This window comes from Ciconia boyciana, chromosome 5 (genome assembly GCF_034638445.1).
Source record: "Ciconia boyciana chromosome 5, ASM3463844v1, whole genome shotgun sequence".
NCBI classification, from domain to species: Eukaryota; Metazoa; Chordata; class Aves; order Ciconiiformes; family Ciconiidae; genus Ciconia; species Ciconia boyciana.
The window spans coordinates 53,824,846-53,843,939 of NC_132938.1; the positions used below are offsets into that span (position 1 = coordinate 53,824,846).

The 19,094-nt window shown below is 40.2% G+C and overlaps 2 protein-coding genes across 4 annotated transcripts in view; one reads left to right on the forward strand and one right to left on the reverse strand.

The window, feature by feature from the left end:
- SMARCAD1 (SNF2 related chromatin remodeling ATPase with DExD box 1) overlaps positions 1 to 9,000 on the forward strand; it is a 46,267-nt gene extending 37,267 nt beyond the window's left edge. Inside the window, exons 13-24 of the mRNA XM_072861203.1 lie at positions 52 to 111; positions 319 to 394; positions 866 to 1,001; positions 2,015 to 2,152; positions 2,463 to 2,558; positions 3,423 to 3,540; positions 3,807 to 3,928; positions 5,066 to 5,254; positions 6,151 to 6,269; positions 7,207 to 7,389; positions 8,094 to 8,203; positions 8,498 to 9,000. Coding sequence (XP_072717304.1) covers positions 52 to 111; positions 319 to 394; positions 866 to 1,001; positions 2,015 to 2,152; positions 2,463 to 2,558; positions 3,423 to 3,540; positions 3,807 to 3,928; positions 5,066 to 5,254; positions 6,151 to 6,269; positions 7,207 to 7,389; positions 8,094 to 8,203; positions 8,498 to 8,559 — 1,409 coding nt within the window. The 3' untranslated portion in view covers positions 8,560 to 9,000. The remainder of the gene's footprint in view (positions 1 to 51; positions 112 to 318; positions 395 to 865; positions 1,002 to 2,014; positions 2,153 to 2,462; positions 2,559 to 3,422; positions 3,541 to 3,806; positions 3,929 to 5,065; positions 5,255 to 6,150; positions 6,270 to 7,206; positions 7,390 to 8,093; positions 8,204 to 8,497) is intronic.
- Positions 9,001 to 9,029: 29 nt separating this feature from the next.
- Positions 9,030 to 19,094, reverse strand: part of HPGDS (hematopoietic prostaglandin D synthase) — a 33,159-nt gene continuing 23,094 nt past the window's right edge. For 2 of the 3 annotated variants that reach the window (XR_012042448.1, XR_012042449.1), the window contains 6 exons: positions 18,555 to 18,647; positions 16,271 to 16,380; positions 12,788 to 12,886; positions 11,053 to 12,056; positions 9,753 to 9,989; positions 9,030 to 9,504 (listed from right to left, as the gene is read on the reverse strand). Coding sequence is in view for 1 of the 3 variants with exons in the window: in XM_072861204.1 (XP_072717305.1) it covers positions 11,892 to 12,056; positions 12,788 to 12,886; positions 16,271 to 16,380; positions 18,555 to 18,647 (467 nt within the window). In the remaining 2 variants the exon portion in view is untranslated. Of the gene's footprint in view, positions 9,505 to 9,752; positions 9,990 to 10,023; positions 12,057 to 12,787; positions 12,887 to 16,270; positions 16,381 to 18,554; positions 18,648 to 19,094 lie in introns of those variants that run through there. The other variant, XM_072861204.1, reaches the window with a different exon arrangement.

Sequence of the window (19,094 nt, forward strand, 5' to 3'; positions counted from 1 at the left end):
GACATAATAAAGTATAAATTACTTTTTTTTAATTTTAATGATGTCTTACAGATAACTGGATAAGAGAAGTTCATCTGTGGTGTCCTGAACTGAATGTCCTTTTTTACTATGGTGAGGAATCTAATTTAGAAATGAATCCTATAATGCAGTAGCTTGCATGGTCAGCCTAAGAAAAGATGAATTGCTCATGGAAGCATTGTTTTAAGACAGTTGTTTAAATACACTTATTTATTGCTAAATGTATTTCTGTGTACTGTCTTAATTTTTATAGGTATATAAATATATGTAATTGTCATTTTATGTTTTGCCCTTTTGTAGGATCCCAAGAAGATAGGAAACATCTCAGGGTGGACATTAATAATAAAGTTGTCGATTTCAATGTGATTGTAACTACGTAAGTACAGTAATTAAGTAACAAGTGAGATTTAGCTGGCTTCTACTGACCTCTAGCGGTACAACAAAACAGGCGATGCTTGGAGTTTGAGATGGGAAGGGAACTTATTTTTGTTTTCGGGTAATGGTTAATTAGGGTTTTATTAATGTGTAACAGGTACTATGTAATAGATGCTTTAGATATTATCTATTAATTACATAATACATGCCAATAGGTACATATTACTTTTTAATTAGATTTGCACGGTTTTTTGGAAAGTGTTACTGAGAGCAATGGCTTATCATGTAAACTGTAATTATTTGTCAGTAGTGAACTGTGTTATGGTTGGTTCCTTCTAGGCAGTCTTACTGCCCCTCATGTATTCTCGCCATAACTCTTAACAATTTTAGATAATGTAATTTGATTGTGATAACAGTATGTTCATGTTAAATTTGCATTTAATGTGTCTTTTATGATATCTTTCTCTGACAGATACAACTGTGCAATTAGCAGCTCAGATGATCGAGGACTGTTTCGCAGGTTGAAGCTTAACTATGCAATTTTTGATGAAGGTCATATGCTCAAGAACATGAGCTCTGTACGCTACCAGCACCTTATGACAATTAATGTAAGAGGTTTAGTTATTGTTGGGTTAGAGAGGACACCTCCTGTTTTTTCTGTTTTGTAGCTACGGTCTGGGGGAAAATGGAGTATTAACTGTAAAGTTCATATACACATAATGTTCCAGAAGCTACAGTATGCAAGTGGATATAAGTGTTGGTGTGGTCTTAGGAGCGGATCCTGCATTGTGAACTCTTTCAGCGAGATAAGCTCCCAAAGAAATGTAATAAATTTCCTATAGCATCATTACAGTGATGGTAATGGTTCAGTTTCAATATTAAGCAATTTTCCAGTTTTATCCCACAGTGGTGAAGATTGTAAAAATGCTCTTCTGATGACTTGTGCCGCAACATTGTAGTATCTAAGGACCTACTATGATAGGACTGTGCAAGAAAAGCTAGCTTTAAAATAATTTTTTCTTGTGGCTTGCGGCCTGAAACAGCAGAGTTTTGAAAAAGAGAAATTTTGAGTACAGCTCTTTCTCTGATTATTGTGATTCAGCACTGTATTATTTGTACAATAATAATATACTTATGATCACTTAATACGACTTATTTTTCAAGATCATATTTTCATCAAAAGCCTTTTTAAGAAGCTAATCTTTAAGCAATTAGACTATGGCTTGTACTTGCAATTCAAAACTTGTGTGTAAGTACTGTATGACATTAGAAAAGATATGATACGGGAGGAACAATTAGCTCGTTAATTTAAAAACAAACAAACAAAACAAACAAGGAAGAACCCTAACAGAGCCAGGAAGGCTTCTCTTACATCTGGATTAGGCATCTTGAATAGTCTTAAACTGATATGTGCTCAGTTCCCCACAGATCTGTAAAACGTTTTGTTGACTTAACCAGGAAACTATTCCCTGAGATCTAAATATATATTAAGTTTAAATAGTTATAAATTAAACCGAGCTCATTTTCTCAGTTCTCTAGAGCTGTGTTGTTTCTGCCAATATGAATTTTTAACTTGTTTGACTAATGTTTCTCACTGCTGTTTTCCACTTTGGACAAACAGGCAAAGAATCGCTTACTGCTCACGGGGACTCCGGTTCAAAATAATCTGTTGGAATTGATGTCCCTCTTGAATTTTGTCATGCCGCATATGTTCAGCAGTAGCACAAGTGAAATCCGAAGGATGTTCTCTTCAAAAACAGTAAGTATTATGTAGTCTCTTCTTGAAAAGTAACTTTTTTTTTTTTGCTAGAGCACTGCTGTTGCTGCATAACTTCTGTTTTATTGGTATGTTATGGAAAGAGGTAATGTGATTATGAAAGTCTAGAAAATGAAACAATGAAATAATTTAAAGTAAGAATGTGTCATAACAGGATATCTCAGCATACTAATAGTCCTGTTAGATCTGTCTGTTCTGGCTGGGTTTTTTTGTCAAGTTAGAATAGTTACGGTAGTGTTGTTACAGCTGAAAACTTCTCACTGTAATTGAATTCTTGCAATATTTTCCTTAGAAGAGTGCTGAAGAGCAAAGCATATATGAAAAGGAGAGGATTGCACATGCAAAGCAGATAATAAAACCATTCATCTTGAGAAGAGTAAAAGATGAGGTAATGTTTTATCTTTAAAATAATGGTTTCATATTATCAAAAAGCCTGATAATCTTTGAGGCTAACAGTGGAGTTTAAGGTCAAATTTTGTCAGTGCTAGTTTTAGCTGTTTCTCTAGGGAGGGAAAGAAACTTGAGCTATCTTTCAGGAGTTTGCAAGTAAAAATGTGACCCGCTGTATCTTTGGGTTTTGATACTCATTATTTGCTGACTATTTCCAGTTGGGAGTTTTAGTTAGGAAAGATCACCGAAAGGTGATTCGGTGCACTGCTAAGCAAAGAGAAGTGAGAAATCCTCCACATCAGACACAAAAATATTTGTGACTTTATAGTAATGATGTTTTACTTTAACTGAAAGGATTAAGGCAGTGAATGTGCATGTATGTATTTGTGTATATGTATGACTAGAAATGTGTGTGTTGTTTTACTATAATCAAACTGTTTCTTCTTCATTCTAAAACCCAAAACCTATTTAAATTCTTCTATTTAGAATTGCATATATAGAAGAAAGGCAAAACTTAATAGTGATCCAAAAGGTGTTTCTGTATACTTGCATACTTTAGTAGTCAGTGGCTTGAAGTGGGTATCTCTGATTAGCAGGGGAGTAGGTTCCAGGTATTGCATGTATTATTATTTCATGCAGTTTTGGAGTGTGCAGATCATGTTACTTGATGGGGGAGTGATGTATAATCCAAATCAACTTCTGAGTGAGTTGAACTGGTGACTCAGCAAAGTTGCAGCCAATGAAAGGAGTTGGGATGGGGAGAATGGAGAGAGTAGCTTAAAAGCAGGCTTGTAAGATAGTACAGAATTACTGACTGTTCACTACAGTACAGTTTTTACCTGGTATGTTTTTATTTTGTCAGGTCCTTAAACAACTACCTCCAAAAAAAGATCTCATTGAATTATGTGCCATGTCTGAGAAACAGGAACAACTATACTGTGATCTCTTAAACAAGCTCAAGAAAACTATTAACAGTAATGGTATGTGAGGGTCTCATTTCCTTTTGCTGGATTTTTTTCATGCCCAGACATATGTTGAATGTGACTACAAAGCCCTTGCTTTCTAGGAGTGTCTGATACTCATAAACTGACTGTATCCCTTCTATTCATTTTTTCTAAGTTAAGTTCAGGTAATAGGTGAAATGTCAAATTCAGTTCTTACAAATAAAGTTCTCCTGAGAGATAAAGAAGTGTCAGATAGGCATCTATGTACTACTTCTGAATATACCTTATTTCTTTGTTTACAGAGAAAAACTCTGATATGGGAAATGTAATGATGCAACTTAGAAAAATGGCTAATCACCCTCTCTTGCATCGTCAGTATTACACGACTGACAAGCTCAGGACAATGTCCATGCTTATGCTCAAGGTAAGGTGATGAGATTCAGAAGCAATCCTTAATTTCTCAGAATTTTTAATGCAACTTAAATAGATTTTTTTTTTTTATTGTCAGTCCTCTGGTCAAAAGTGTGTCTTTGCAAAACTTAATTCATTGTTGCTGCTTTTTATTTCTCTGCATCTATCCAGTGCCCTAATCAAGCTCTGTATGTGTTTAACACTGATTTTTGTATCAGATATTAGAATGGAGAGAACAGTTCTGGGACTGCAGTCATCTCCTTTTCATTAGCCCCCCCTTAACACCTCTTCCCCCCACCCCAAAATTTTAAACCAGAGTACTTATGAAAAAAATCTTGGGTGGGCACTTGAGTTTACTAGTATTTTGTGAGTATTAAGAAATCTAGCCTGTACAGAACTAAAATAGGGAAGGCATAAGTATTGAAGTGTTGGGGATTTTTTCTTTTGTAATTTGGCTGGGGTTAATGCCTGTGGAGTTTGGGGAAAATTGTTTCTTCTTTCTAAAGTATAAAAAAAAATCTGAATGTGCAGCAGGTACTCTAAGAAAGTTAAAGCTGGCTTTGAATATCTTCAGCTTTGTTTTAAAATAAAGCCAGTCAAAGTTGGGGGGAAGGGAAGAAGTAACCCACTGGTTTATGAAGGATTTTTGTCCCTTTTTATTCCTACTCATACCATCGTACTCTCCAGATGTGGCTTTTCTTTTCCTCTTTCTTCCAGGCATGACATCCCTCTACCCACCCTACATCTTAGGCTGGGCTTCCCATGTCTTCTACCATCTATCCAAGGATTGGACCTCCCTTTTAGGGAATGTGTCTTCAGGGGAAGAGGTCTGATACAGGGGTAAAAGGTCATAGGGCTTGATGGGAACTAGGTAATTGCTATGGAGGTTGAGCGTATACTACTTAGTTTTTGGTAGTACAAGTTCTTGTAAAAGCTAAATTGTGAAGTAATGATCCTCTACTATAAACCTGGGGTTGCAGAGTTCATCTTTTGTTGCTTGCATGAGCCACGCTCTGGCATTTGTCCATGTCTAGTTGTGCTACTTTGTTCTCTCAGAAATTTTGGATGTTGTTATGTGGTGTTTTTGTTTTTTTCTTGTCTGTCTGGCGAGATTGTGTATTGCATTATTTCCCTTCGTTTTTGCTAACAGGAACCCACACATTGTGATGCTAATCCTGACCTTATCTTTGAAGATATGACAGTAATGACAGATTTTGAGCTGCATTTGCTTTGTAAGCAATATTCTCACGTCAGTGACTTCAAGTTAGACATGGATCAGATCTTGGATTCTGGAAAGTTTAGAGCACTGGAACGCATCCTCTCTGACCTTAAAGAGAAGGTTGGTACTACAGATGTCTGAAACATCTTTTCCTGCCCATCTAAAGGGTGGCTCTAAATAACTGGTTAAATTAACATCTGCTAACTGTATGTGCAACCCAGTTGCTTTTCTGTGGAGTATTACAATGTGATTTAGTGCACGTGCAGTATTGCAAAGCAATACTTAACAGCTTTTAATGTGCAGTCCTGCCTACACACGTCATTTTAGGGACAGCTGAAATAAGCTTTCCCATTTTTCCAAGTTTCAGAATGTTCATCCCGAGTTAATGCTACTTTCTCAATGTACAGAGGGCTAGCATCATTTTCACAGCTCATGAACTTTGATCTTCTTTTGGCAATTGAATAAGACTATTACATTAGAATAATCATATATGTGTTAAGCCAGTGTAAAGGTACAAAGAGGTCACTGCTTTGAGATTCAAACTGTCTTATTTTACAAATAAGCACGTACCAGAATACTTCAGAGTATCCTGAATTTGCACAAGTGTGTGCTGTGCATCTGTTTGATTCTTTCAGACAAAAGAGTGCTACTGCTCTGTATTATATGGAATATAGCTTAAATTTAAGTTTTTAATGACAATACTTTGTTGATGTTTATAGATGGAGTAGGTCTGTCATTTATGCATTTGACATGTGATTTCTAGACTGCTTGAGTCACCTAAGTACAAAGTAACTAAAAAATTATTGCACTGACAAAAGGTGGATTAATGCAGCAGAAATACAATATCTTCGCTGAAAGTCAGTCCTGACTTGATGAATTTCAGCTTAGTCTTTTAGTTTGGAAAATAGGGATTCAGACAAAGTAAAATCATGTTATTTGCACCAGTAAAGTAATTGTGTAGTTCGTTACCGTAATTGACGTGTTTTAAAACTTTTGTTTTGCTTTGTCATTTCCAGGGTGACAGAGTTGTATTGTTTAGCCAGTTTACTATGATGCTGGATATCTTGGAAGTTTTCCTAAAACATTGGCAACATAGATATATTAGGTTGGATGGAAAAACACAGATTTCTGATCGGTATGTGACTTTTTTGCTCAAGAAGAGAGAGAAGAAATGGATGTGTGCATGGAGGGGGGAGGTGACTTTAAACCCTTACCTTTGTTTTCAAATGTATAGAATTCTGTGGTCACTGGGCATTGACTATAGAAGGGGTCTAATGTTGTATTTCAGATAGCCTTAGTAAGGATGAGGCTGAAAGGTGAGTTTTAGATGGTTGGGTTACAGTCTTAACCATCAAAATGGAGAACTTGTGTCTTCAGCAGTTAGTGGTGTGTTTGATTTGCTTGTGTGTGAGCATACCATAACAAAAGCTCACCTTAAGTAGATATTCCTTGGAAGTATAGTATATCTCTATTACAACTAGCAGATAAGCCCCTTTGTTTCTCTAGGACAAACAGTTTACTCTGTCCTTCACAGCTGAAAATGTTGCAGTGTTTTTTTTGCATTTGAGCTGTGCTGGTTTTTTGCTGTTTCCTGTTTCATTATTTTTTTTTAATTTTTTTTTTAGATACTCTTTCCTTCATTTCAAAAAACTGTCATTCTTGCTGTGGCATTACTTCCCACTTACAGCTGAAATCTGTTACTTCCCTTGTATGTGAAATTAGTACAGAAGACAGTCGTGAAGCTAAATTCCTCCCTCCCCCCATTTGTTTCATGTACTTCAGTCTTCCCTTATCCTCCAACTTGCTCTTTGTATTCTATGACCATCCAAAATCTTTTTCCAAGTTTCTTTTCATTCTTTGCTATTGATCTGTCACTCAGTATGTTTCTCTGGTCACTGCTGAGGACTGTTGGTACCCGTTTTCCTTCTGCATAACATCTGGACTTCTGAGCTGCTTTGCAAATGCCACTGTCCTTCCTTTCAAAAGATCATCATCCTAACTTCTGTATTCAACTCTGGAACCTGTGTAGTGTTTTCTCCAAGGCCTGATGTGTGTTTTCTTGTGTTCTGCAGGATACATCTAATAGATCAGTTCAATACAGATATGGGTATATTTGTATTCCTCCTGTCAACCAAAGCTGGTGGCTTGGGAATTAATCTGACCTCAGCAAATGTTGTTATTCTTCATGACATTGATTGCAACCCGTACAATGATAAGCAAGCAGAAGACCGATGCCATAGAGTAGGTCAGACAAGGTAAGACTTTTTAATTATAATGCTTGGCTTTTCTTGGAGGCAAGCTCTCAAAGGAGACTAAAGGGACAATATTTTATGATTAAAAATTCCATTTTAAGCAAAAACTTGCATAAACCAGCTCGGGGTTGTGTGGGAGCTAGATAATTGCAATTGTCTTAGCATATGTTGCTGCCAGAACAAACCTTATTTACATTCTTCTCCTTTTTCCAGTTCTGTATAACTTTCATATTCTCTAATTCTCAAATTTTTGGTGCTAGGAACTATTTCAAGGCAGATCTGAAGTCTTTGGGACTGTTTGGCAAAGCTGTTTGTTCTCTTCAGGAGACTTCTAAGCTCTAAAGTGCCACCCTATCATAAAGACTGAAACCGTGGACTGTTTTAGAGTCCTCCATCAGAATAAGCTAACATGAGCAATAGAATATGTTTAATAACTGGTATTTCAACTGTAGTATGGGATGAGGGGGAAGTTGAGTTGTTTCTATTAGCAGAGATTTTTGTGACCGTCCAGACTTTGCAGTGGCTGAGAGTGCAGGAGAAAACAAGTTTTCTGGCAGTACAGGCACAGTCGGTCCAGACAGAAAAAGTAGAAGCTCTTTGTATTGCCCTTCTGTTCATTTCCTCCTCCTTGTTTTAAACCATTGTCAGCTGAGCAAAGGCATAGCATTCCTTCCCAAAATGGATTTATCGTATTTTGTGGTTTTCAGAGAAGTAAAAGTCATAAAGCTAATCAGTAGGGGGACTATTGAAGAATCCATGCTCAAAATCAGCCAGCAGAAATTGAAGTTAGAACAAGATATGACTGCAGCAGATTCAGGTAAGTCTCTTGCACATAATGGTGTTCACTTAAGTGAATTAAGGTTGCTGCAATATATTATTCTGAAAAAACAAGGTTGTTGATGCAGACAAGCTTTTTTATGTTGAATAAACTAGAAAGATGTATTTGTGCTGATTATTGTTTGGTTTGACAGGAAGTGCCCTCTGGGTCTGACCCACAAATCAATGACAGACTCCTGCAAGTAGAGAATTTTGTACAGTTTTGGGGATTGAGACGTTTATCTGTTTATGTGAAAGATTTTGAGCTGTACTAACACTTGTTTTTATTCCTCAGGAGAAGAAGGAACCATTCCAGCAGATATAGCCACACTATTAAAAGCTTCGTTAGGTCTCTAAAATGTAAATACGTTGTGGAATTCAAGGAAGAAAGGTGATGTTGCACCCCAAGGACTCTTACGTTACTGATGACCATGAGTTTTATGAACATTTATAACTTTTTGTAGTTTCTTTATTGTATTCCTCATGGTATTGAAAATTTTTAACACCGATAGCATTCTTTTGATGCTTAAAAACATAAATGGCCCAAATGTGCCAACATCGGATGCTGAATAAACATTATTTTACAGATCACTTTTCAAAACAGGGACCTAAGTAGTAATTGTTTTAACAAATCTGCTACTGCTTAAGATTTGTCAGTATTTTTGTAATTATTTCTACCTCCAAATATATATATAAACTGTCTGTTTCACTGGATTACGCGTGTAGATTTTTTTATATGTGCCTTATTTGACAATGCTCGAGTCTGTTTCTGCTTGTTTTGGTTCATTTGATGTACTGTACTGGTTTTGTATCAACTTGTTCAAGTAAAATTCCATAGATTAACAAAATGTTTTTGTTTTGTGGTTATTTGGGGGCAAGGGGGATAACTTGCGTGTTATAAATCAAATAGGCAGCTCTCAAACTAGCTGAAATGTTCCATTTGAACTGACTTTGCTTTATCCAGCAGCAGTTAATTACTAATGTTTCATTGTACTCTAATCACAGGTGTGTTAGGATATTGATTATAAAACCAGAATTCCTGCCAAATGGAACTCTTCACCCAGGTTGCAATTTTTTTGTCAATCCTTGGTTTAGATACCAGATCTGCACTCTGCCAATGAAGTGCCCTAAACACAAAGCTTATGTCTTGCTCTCTTCTTGAAGTTTCAGTGAATTTTGAATTCATCTCAGTGAAATAAAGAGCTTCGGTGGTAGCAATGATGAGGTGTGCCTCCATCTGAAGTTTATAATCTGCTGGCATGATGTGATTTGAGGAGGTAGGACAGGAGGATGTCCATTTCCCTGGACAGAGGAAGAGACTGAAATTTGGTCTTTTGAACTCAGAGTAGTTAAGATTCAGACCGCTGCTTTTTTAGAAACTGGGGGAAGGCAAAGTATGGGGAAGTCCTTATTGCCCCTGCCCTCTGTTAAAGCCTCAGCTGCTGTATGCTCTGTGCAGAGCTCAGCAAATCTGTACCAGGCAGTATCTCTTGGAGGACTGCGTCCTGGAATTGACTCTGGTTTGCAATGTGGGGTTGATAGTTACTTACCACTTTTCTTTATGTGGTTATCACAGTCAGAAGACACTTGTTGCATCTCTTGAAGGAACTTAAACAGTTTTGTATGAAGAGTGGGGAAGAGGAGCTGGAGTCCATGGTTGCTCAGTATTTCAGCCTGTCTTCAGATACTGCTGGTGATTAGTCAGTGAGGTGATCTGCAAGTTGGGCATCTTTTTGTTGTTGTTGGTTGGTTATGGCTGTGGGTAATTTTTCCAATGTACGTGATTTCTGCAAGTACAAAAGGGATGGAAAATGAAGGCTTTTAAAATGTTTTCAGAGTTTGAACTAAACTTCACTTGGCTTTTACTAGAAATCTTTTGTGGCTGTGCTGCATGTTCCAAATGCACAGCTGAAATAGGGTGAAGAAATAGTTTATTATTATATGGGAAGGGAGAAGGGTAAGAATCAGTTTGTCTACTGCACTTTAATTCCACCTGTTTTGTTGGAGACTAAATAGTGAGATTTAACAGACAACCACAAGTGTTTAATGCTGCAGTTAATTAGATTGTCTGTTTCTGTTGAGCATTAAGCCCAGCGCTTAGCCTGTTGTATTTGCATGTTCTCACCTGTTTGCTTCAAATGTGAAGGGAAACAAAATGCCTGCCCTACAGGGTGATTTGTGTGGTGTTTCAGTTTGGTATGTGCATGTAATCAGTTAATGTAGTCTGGTTGAACAGTGGTTACTGGTTAAACAATCACATCCCTAGACCCCTGGGGTCAGTATCTGTCTCTAAGTGCTATGAAGCTCATATGTGTTTCTGCCTTTTTTTGTTTGTTGTAACTGTTTGTCCCCTCTTTAATTGGGGGTCTTAAGAGGTTGTAGAGTCACCATCCTTGGAGACAGTCAAAAGCTGTCTGGACACGGTCCTGGGCAGCTGGCTTTAGGTGGCCCTACTTGAGCAGGAGGTTTGGACCAGATGACCTCCAAGAGGTTCCTTCAACCTCAGTCATTGGGTTTGAAGGGAAAAAAAAAAACAAAAACAACTATATGAAGTCTGTTGCTGAAGAAGAGAGGAGAGTGGGAGCTGAAGAAGGAAAATTCTGTAAAGAGCTAGAACAAAGCATGCAAGGAATTGCAAAGCAGGTAGAGATACCATATTGAAATGAGCAAAAGATTGGACCTTGCTCTCAATTCTGCCAATACCTGGTTTGTGTCTGAACTGTTAGTGGTTGGTTAGCGTCACTCATACGATTCAATGAAATAATACTTATGGTGTGAAGGTAAATACTTTCCTGACAGTGGCCATTTTCAGCCCAGAGGATTGCCCAAGTTTGTGGTTTATCTGCTTACACCATACAGTGGAGTCCTCTTGCAAGCACTTGTCTCCCCTTGAGTTTGTGTAAACCACTTGCATCTACAGCCATCCATGGTGCCAGGATTTCCACCACCTGTTTTCCCCAGTGCCGGAAGAGCAAACCATGTGTTCGTTCATTTGTTCTAAACCTGGTTTCCACCACTGCCCCCCAATTTGTGTCTCCTACTTACTAGAAGAGAAGAGATACTGAGCTGCTGGATGTTTTTGCAGCTGGTGTGCTTATGGAGAACTGGTGCTGGTGTGGGCACCAGCTCAGCTGGGCAGCTGCTTTTTGTTTTGTTTGGGGTTTTTTGGAGGGGGTTGTTTGTTTTGTTTTTTCCCCAGTGGCACAGCATAAACTTCAAGAGGCTAAAGAAAGTGCTTGAGGAGCTTGAATTTTGTTGACTAAGTAGGTGTTTTTTTCTTTTCTTTTTTGCTTAATGTCCTTAGTCCTCCCACACATTTACCCTCTCCGTTAATTCGCCTGCCTTCCTCCAGATTGAAAGTCTGCAATAAACAAAGTATTGTTGCGATTGCATCTCTCCAGGAAGGTTTATTCATCTCTTCTCCCTTTGAGAGCCACAGAACATTAATTGGGTTGATCAAGCTCTTTATTAGTAGTGGGGGAATGTGGTTGAAACCACACCTCTCCCTCAGGCTCTACTCTACTAAATCAGCTTTCTAGATTCTTGCCTATAAATGGATACAAGATTTTGATTTGGTATAGCATACTCATCTGAAATGAATTTAAATTATTCTAAAATTAATAACTTAGGATGCTTGTCACATTGAAAACTAAACATGCATTTGTGTTTTTCCAGTCTGAACAGCTGATCTACATTATAGTCTTCGGCCTTTTCTGGATCCAGGCTGCAATAGCTGGGAGTGCTTGCACTCTGTCTCTGAGAGCCAAAAGCCTGGGGTAGTTGTCTACCAGGTCAGGTTTACAGGACAGAAGTGTCGTGCTGCACACATCCCAGTAGAAATCGGCCCATGTTACCTGGCAGAAATGGGAGAGAAAGCAGTAAATTTTAGTTGGTAATCTCAAAAGCTGGGACTACTAATATTCTCAGCGAACTGCAGAAATGAAACATGAATTGATCTGTTTTGTGTAAGGTGGTGGGGTTTTTTAAGCCTATAATTTCAGAGCTAGTAATTAGGCTGCAATGCAAGGCTTGACTTAAGTAAAAATTGGTTAAATAAAGCCCTTGCTACAAATATTACTTGCATTATAATATTAATCTTTCCTGCTGAAACTGTGCTGCAAAAAAGTGTTCTAATTAGTTTCCAAACAGTTTGGGGTAAAAAAGGGGATTACATTTTCATAGAGGTTTTTTCCATATTGTCCTATAAATTGATCAGTGATTATAAGCAGGGTTCTAAACAACTCCCACCTGTCATTCTAAACAACTCCCATCTGTATTAACTAGTACAAAGGCATTTATGTTTTGTGTCAACATACTTCTAAATTGATTTAGAAAATGCAGATTCTAGTGCTGGTTTGCCTCATTTTTTCTAATAGTACAGAAAACAATTTTCACTTTGCAATTGAGCGACCAATTGTGTATCGATAAGAACAACAAGTTAAAAGAGTGAGGAGAGTTGTTTCCCCCACTCTTGGAGAGTTGTTTCATGCCATGGGCTGGCATGAAATCCAGAAATTCAACACTAGTCAATGATTTTATTTTTCTGGCAGCCTGATTGGAATGGAGAAACAAAAATTATACTTACAGACTTCCCTACCAGCCAGTTGTTATCCCCTAAGAAAGTATCCAAATCTTTCAGTAACTCAGGTGCTTTGTTGGTGAGGATATCATCAAATGCTCGTTTCTGGGGGAAGAACGAAACACAAAGATGCACACCAACACATAAGCACAGCAGTCGGCAAAATTGAATTTTTGGGGGTTTCTCACTTGTGAAAAAGAAAGCTGAAATCTGAGAAAGGTGACAGTGAAATCATTTGGTCTGACCCAAACTTTAGCGTACTCTCGGTTCTCTTTGGAAGAAGGAATGTGTTAATATCCAAGTCGGGATTAATACAGCAAATCATTTAAGATCAGTAAAGAAATGCAGAGGTAACTGTCATTTGGATACATGCAAAGGGATACTATAGAATTTAGGAAAGCTGAGGTAATTACCCATGAAGTGGGTTAGATGCCCAAAACACAGCATTCCTGGCTCAGTGAGCCATGACTTAAGCTGATTGCTCCCTTAATGAACATCTGAGAGCTCCTGGATGCTGGGACACGATGTGTGGGGTGATGCTGCTCGTTTATCTGTGCTAACAGCCACCCAGCTGCAGCCAGAAGGGAGCCCTGCCATAGATTGGGAAGAATCCATCTATAAAATATATTCCCAATGTCTCACGGTCATTTTTTGGGACTCTCTTGGATGTCACATTTTCTAGTGTATGTGGTCTCAAATTTCCAGAATCCCTTAAGCTCAGTCTTTCTGTGCTGTCAGTCAAATGCTGGTCGGTTGTCTGTCTTCTACCAGCCCTTCTCTTGTGAGATGTGGAACCTGGGTTTTGAGCTTTTGCTGCGTTTATCTTTGAACTTTTCTGTTAGCAGGTTATTCTGCTTTTTTGTCTCCACAGCAATGAGATTTGAGGTGGTTAAAATATGTTTTTAAAGGCTGAAGTCTGCATTGAAGGGTATGGGCTTTAGTATTTGTATGTTAATGGATGAAGGATGAGGTTGTGTATGGTGGTGGTTCTCCACTAGCTGTTCCCCATAGCAGAAAGTTTTAAGGCTGCTTTTAAAGGGTTAGCTGTTTCCTTTGGAGAGGGAAACTGTTTCTGGTTTTCTCTTCTCACCTGCATGGAAGCAACTGAGCTTGCAGACTGTTGTGATCATCTGGTCTGCCCCATGTGGCATCGTTTGTGCAGTTAATGTGCTTGGCCTCATTTTGGAGGAACCAAGGATCAGGCTTGGTTAAATAAGCACGGCTATACAGGAACGGAATTATTTCAACAGCTTTAAACTCAGGTTAATGGAAAAAGAATAAAATTTAGGAGGGGCAGCAGCCTAAATGGTCCCAAAAAATGCAGGCTGCAATAAAATCAGTATTTCTGCAGACGTGTTCAAAGATTTGACATAATTTTCTGCTGTCTGGGAAGAGCTTAGTAACTGAATGTTGTGACTGCAAGTAACAACCAGAAGTTTGCAGTCCAGAAATTTCATATTTGTACCTTGTGCTGTAGCATTTCCTTTTTTTAGGTAAGTTTCCCTGCCCCCCCTGCAAAAAAAACCCCAAACTATTGTGTGATCGTGACTGTAATGACCTCCCCCAGCTACAGAAGTACACAGTCAACCTGTGAAGCTGATGGGGACATGACCAGGATCCACCTTCTGGACTGGCACGACCTCCTTGTCTCAACTCTGGAGCTCTCCAGCAATGCATGACAAAGCTGTTGCAACGCCAGCTATTTCTGGGGGGGGCTGTAGGGTGAAGGGAGAGCCTGTGCCTGGCACAGAGGGAGCTTCCATGGGCAGCTTCCACCTCTTCTCCCTTTACCTTGCTTGGTTTTCTCTTTGCTACTGGCTAGATAGCATAAAACATCCTTTCATCTTTCTCTGAGGGATGTGTGTTCCTGTAATCACTTGTCAGGCCTGGGGAAGGTTTCTGACTTTGCTGTGTGTCAATTACTTAAATCTGGCCTTGTGAGACCATGAGATGCCACTTCTACCACAAGGTGGTGGCAGTGGACCCAGGAGGAGGGAGGGAGAACAGCTAATAGTGAGAAAAATGTTAGAGATTCTCAGAAAGTAAGTTTCTCGATCTTCCTTGGCCCCAAAACACTCCCTTGCATGCACGCGTGCATACAGGCATGTAAGCATTGCCTGTGAACTCTCTTCCACTTTAAATTAATCACTGGTGACGTGATCTGGGTCCTTATTTTGGAGAAGTGCTTGAGTACGAGCTGGGACACACGCAGGCGTTATCGTGGGAGTTTTCCTGTAAAGGAGTAGCAGTACTGTGGCAGTAGTGCTCTTCTACGCTAACATGTTAGCAATAGCATGGCTGTTCCTAAATAATTAAAAATCGTGAGCCAACCTCACCTCCTCAAATGAGGAAACTTCAGGAAATCACTAGGAGATTAAGTAATTCACATTTTTGAACACTAAAGCCTCCAAATACACTTTCAGATTTTCCCCTGCCAGATTTCAGAGCACTTTTGTATTGTTTCATTATTTATTATTGGTGTTGGTCAACATTTTGTACTCAGTGGTTTCTGTAATAAGATACCCTAGTCTATCTGAAATGTTAGCTTTGCATAAATGGAAGGCGGCTGCACTGGTAGGTAATGGTGAGACCCGTTGTTACACTAGCACTTCCCTGAAAGGGTCAGGTCATCTGCTTGGGTCAGGGCTGCGTGGAGCCATTGTAATGCTGGAGTTAACTCATCCATCACCCTCTTCCCCAGCAGCTGACCTGCATGCTTGCATTTGGGGCTCTGGTTGGAGGGACTGGACTGATGCCAAAAAAAAAACCCCAAATGCTGTAGGACTTGCCCATGACTGTGTGTAAAGTAGCCATGGCAGCGTGTTAGCCTGGCATCAGTATTTGCAGAAGCAGCGCAGAAGACCAAGGTGGGGCCACGGGGATCTGAAGCGCGTGGTGGCAGTGACAGGGAGGGATGTGCTGCCTCCCCTCTGTAGCAGTGCCTGCTGTCCTGCACTGCCCTGGTAGCTGAAAAGCGTTGTCCCTGGCAGCTGATGTTATTGAAGTTTGATACTTATTAAAAGCCAAGTAGAAATCAAGATGCAAAGGAAGAGGGATGGAGCTGTTAATCCTGTTCAGTTAGCAAAAAGAGAGAGATACGTGCTTATTCTGTCTGCAAAAAGGTACAGGTATTGCACAGTGCTGGCTGGGATGGAAGTGTCCTGTCTTTCCCCTTTGAAGAGCAGTTTGGTGTATGCGCGTACGGCATCCTTGATTCAAGGTGAACCAGTGAGGGGCAGCTCATGGTGGCCTTGTCATTGCTTCCACCGAGGGTGAAAAAAATCTTGTGAAGGAGGAGGAGGTGGGAGGGAGCAGGAGGCCTTGGCTGGATTAGCCTGGAGGAAGAAGCACAGAACTCCTCTAGCTCAATTTTGCTGAGGTGAGGCAATGGACCCAGGGGCTGGCACACGGCAGTTTCTCCAGAGGAGATGCTCAGGTACAGAGTCATGACTTACATGCTATCTTTGTTTAAATTAGTGATTATCTTACTCTCACATCCTGGTTTTTCTCTGCCCAAGGGAACAGTGTCATGAAATCATCTATGGTGTCCACAATGGCATCAGCTAGTGCCTGTTCCACAGGCGTCTGACCTGCCAGACCTGTGGGAAGCAAGCATGAGAAGGGAGGTTACTTCATGGTAATCGGGTACCTTAGCCAAACCTTGTCTTGTTTACAAATCTGCTTTCCTCCCCTGTTATCCTTCGGCTTGCCTGCAGTCTTCTCAATGCTACTACTTTTTCCCCCTCACTCTCGTTCCACCGACCTGCGTTCATGCATTCACCTCTGTGCTGGTTCAGGTCATCCTTCTCTTCCTCTCTCAGTTCTTTAAGCCTCACCTGGAAGCTCTGTGGCTCCCATAAACCATATGCCCTTCCTCTGCCAAGTCATCTCCCTTACTGAAACTTTATGCTTTTGAAGGCAAGGGATGTGCCTCTCCTTTTGGACATCAAGTTCTGTGAGCCTTCGGTAAAGAGTTGTTAGTGACAGGCACCTAAGAATGCCATTTCTTAATTATAAAGGCTTAATAACAATTCTGCAGGCTTAACAGCAGAAGTAGCAAGTTTTCACTATGAATTTAACTATTTTTTCTTTCCTCTTCCATGCATGCTTTTTTTTCCTGCTGTAGCCGACAGCATGATTAACACCAAAAGGAGAACAGCATGGTCTGAGTTTGCAAGCATTTACCAGAACCCTAGCCTTTGTGGCTGTCGCAAACCGGTGGAAAAGGCGTTGGGGGAATGCCTACATCAGAACTTCAGGCTGTAAAAGGAGCGCAGCTCCAGATCAGCCTCCCGACAGGAGACGGGGAGGGAGGCAGCGTGGGTGGAATGCAGGCTTTCTCATAATTTTTCATTACCAGGTGGATGCTCGTCATTCTCTTCTCTTGCAAGTAGTAGATTGTATCAAGGATGGAGGAAATTGGCAGGAACCACAGTATTGCAGACATGCTTGAAAATACGTTGTGCTAGCGCCTTGAAGAATAGGGCTCTGCACTTCTGCCTGTTTCCTCAGTTGGAAAATGTGAGGTATTTTGAAAGGCAGGTTACATTGTTTTGTTCGGAGTGTAAAAAAAGTAGGATAGTACTCGCTTCCCAGCCCCCCTCTTCAATTTGCTGACGTTCAGCACACCACAAACCTTTGACCAGACCCGTTTTGCAGATGGTTTTGAATGACAGCTTGCTGACCTAAAGCAAGCCCTGACTACTTTGATTTACTTGCATTACAAAGTCTTATGTCACTTTAACCGGTCGAGTACTTCCATAGCATGTAAGTATTTAAAGATGTAAGTGGTGTCACCATCTGATCTAATCTCTCTGCCAGCTCAGAATTGTTGCCTAAATCTGCTTCGGAGTGCTCTGCCTGCTGACTGTGATAATCTCTAATGCTTCCAAAACCTCCTCCTCCTCCTGATCATCTCTCTGGTTAGCCTGGCAGCTCAAAGTTTAGCTCGAGGGGAAACTGCCCTGAGAGCCTTAGGGAAGCCACAGGTACACGCTTCCTGGCATGCAGCGACAGGTCAATAAAGTCTATCGGCTGGAGAAGTCAGCCCAAACCCCAGGTATCGTATGCAGAAGGGAAACTCAATCAGACGTAAGGGGGATTATTTCTGAATTTTCTTTTAGGTGTATACACTTAACAACGCAAATACGGAGCTCAGCCACATGACTTCAGCTCTGAACATCGTAGCATTTCACAATATACTACAGGTTGTTACTTTGAATCTTCTTTTTGTCTGTTTTTTTTTCTTTTACTTTCTACGTGACGTTTGAGTGACTCAAAACCCTGCGTACAGCATCCTAGTGAATGTGCCTTGTTCTGTTTCTTCTTTCTGATCTTGGAACCGCAGGGGATGTAGCCTGAGATCTCATCAGGATTGCCACAGCAGCCCCAGCCCAGCGAGCAAAATTGGCACCAAATTATGGTAAGGAAGGCCGCTGAAGACAGGCATGCCACCACACAGCACTCCTTGGTGCTTTTTAAACCATCGCTCTTTGAGTGGCGTCTCTAACAGCATCCTATGTGGTACGCTGCGTTTCTGTGGTCCGCACTTGGTGCCGGCAGACAAACTACAGATGCAACGAGAGGCTGATAACCACTAGCTGTTTGTGCCTGGGAAAAGCACTAGTACCAGTACTGCCATGCTGGTGTTGACTTCTCCTTGGTTGGGCTTGCCAAGGTGTTGGTTTGTTTCTGTTTTTGCTGTGGATGTATTTTTCCTGAGCATTAAAGGTGGGTGCAGAACAGAGCAAGAAAATAGTCAAATATGTGTTACCTGATTCTCTGGCAAGGTATCTTGCTATTGCCAGGCTCTGGTGAATGGTAACTCCGTCTACTTCCAGAATGGGGATTTTGCCAAATGGGATAGCTTGGAGGAGAAAGAAAAAAAGACAAACCAACCAAAAGTTAAATCATAGCCCTTAACAGTGGGAGTCGGTAATAGTTGCACTTTTACCACCATGCATTGTTACTGCACTTAACAGTTTCACAGTGTTTCTGTAGGGAAATGCATGGACTAAAAAAAAAGTAAGGTTAAGCATATAATCAGGTCACACTGCAAGAAGGCAACTACAGCATAGAAACCAGGTTTTGCATTTCCTATTTCCTAGCCTTGTGCTGTAAAGGCTGAATGTGCTCCTAGATATCCTGAACTCTTTATGCAGGGAAACTTTTCAGTGGAATCTTGGTTTTTCCTTCTCTTCCCTGCTTTTTCCTTCCCAGGAGAGTGCCTGCCAATATTAAGCAAAGTACTACTGAACATTTTGTAGTGCAGGATCCAGCTGGGGTATGAAGTAAGAGTAAAGACTACAAAGGT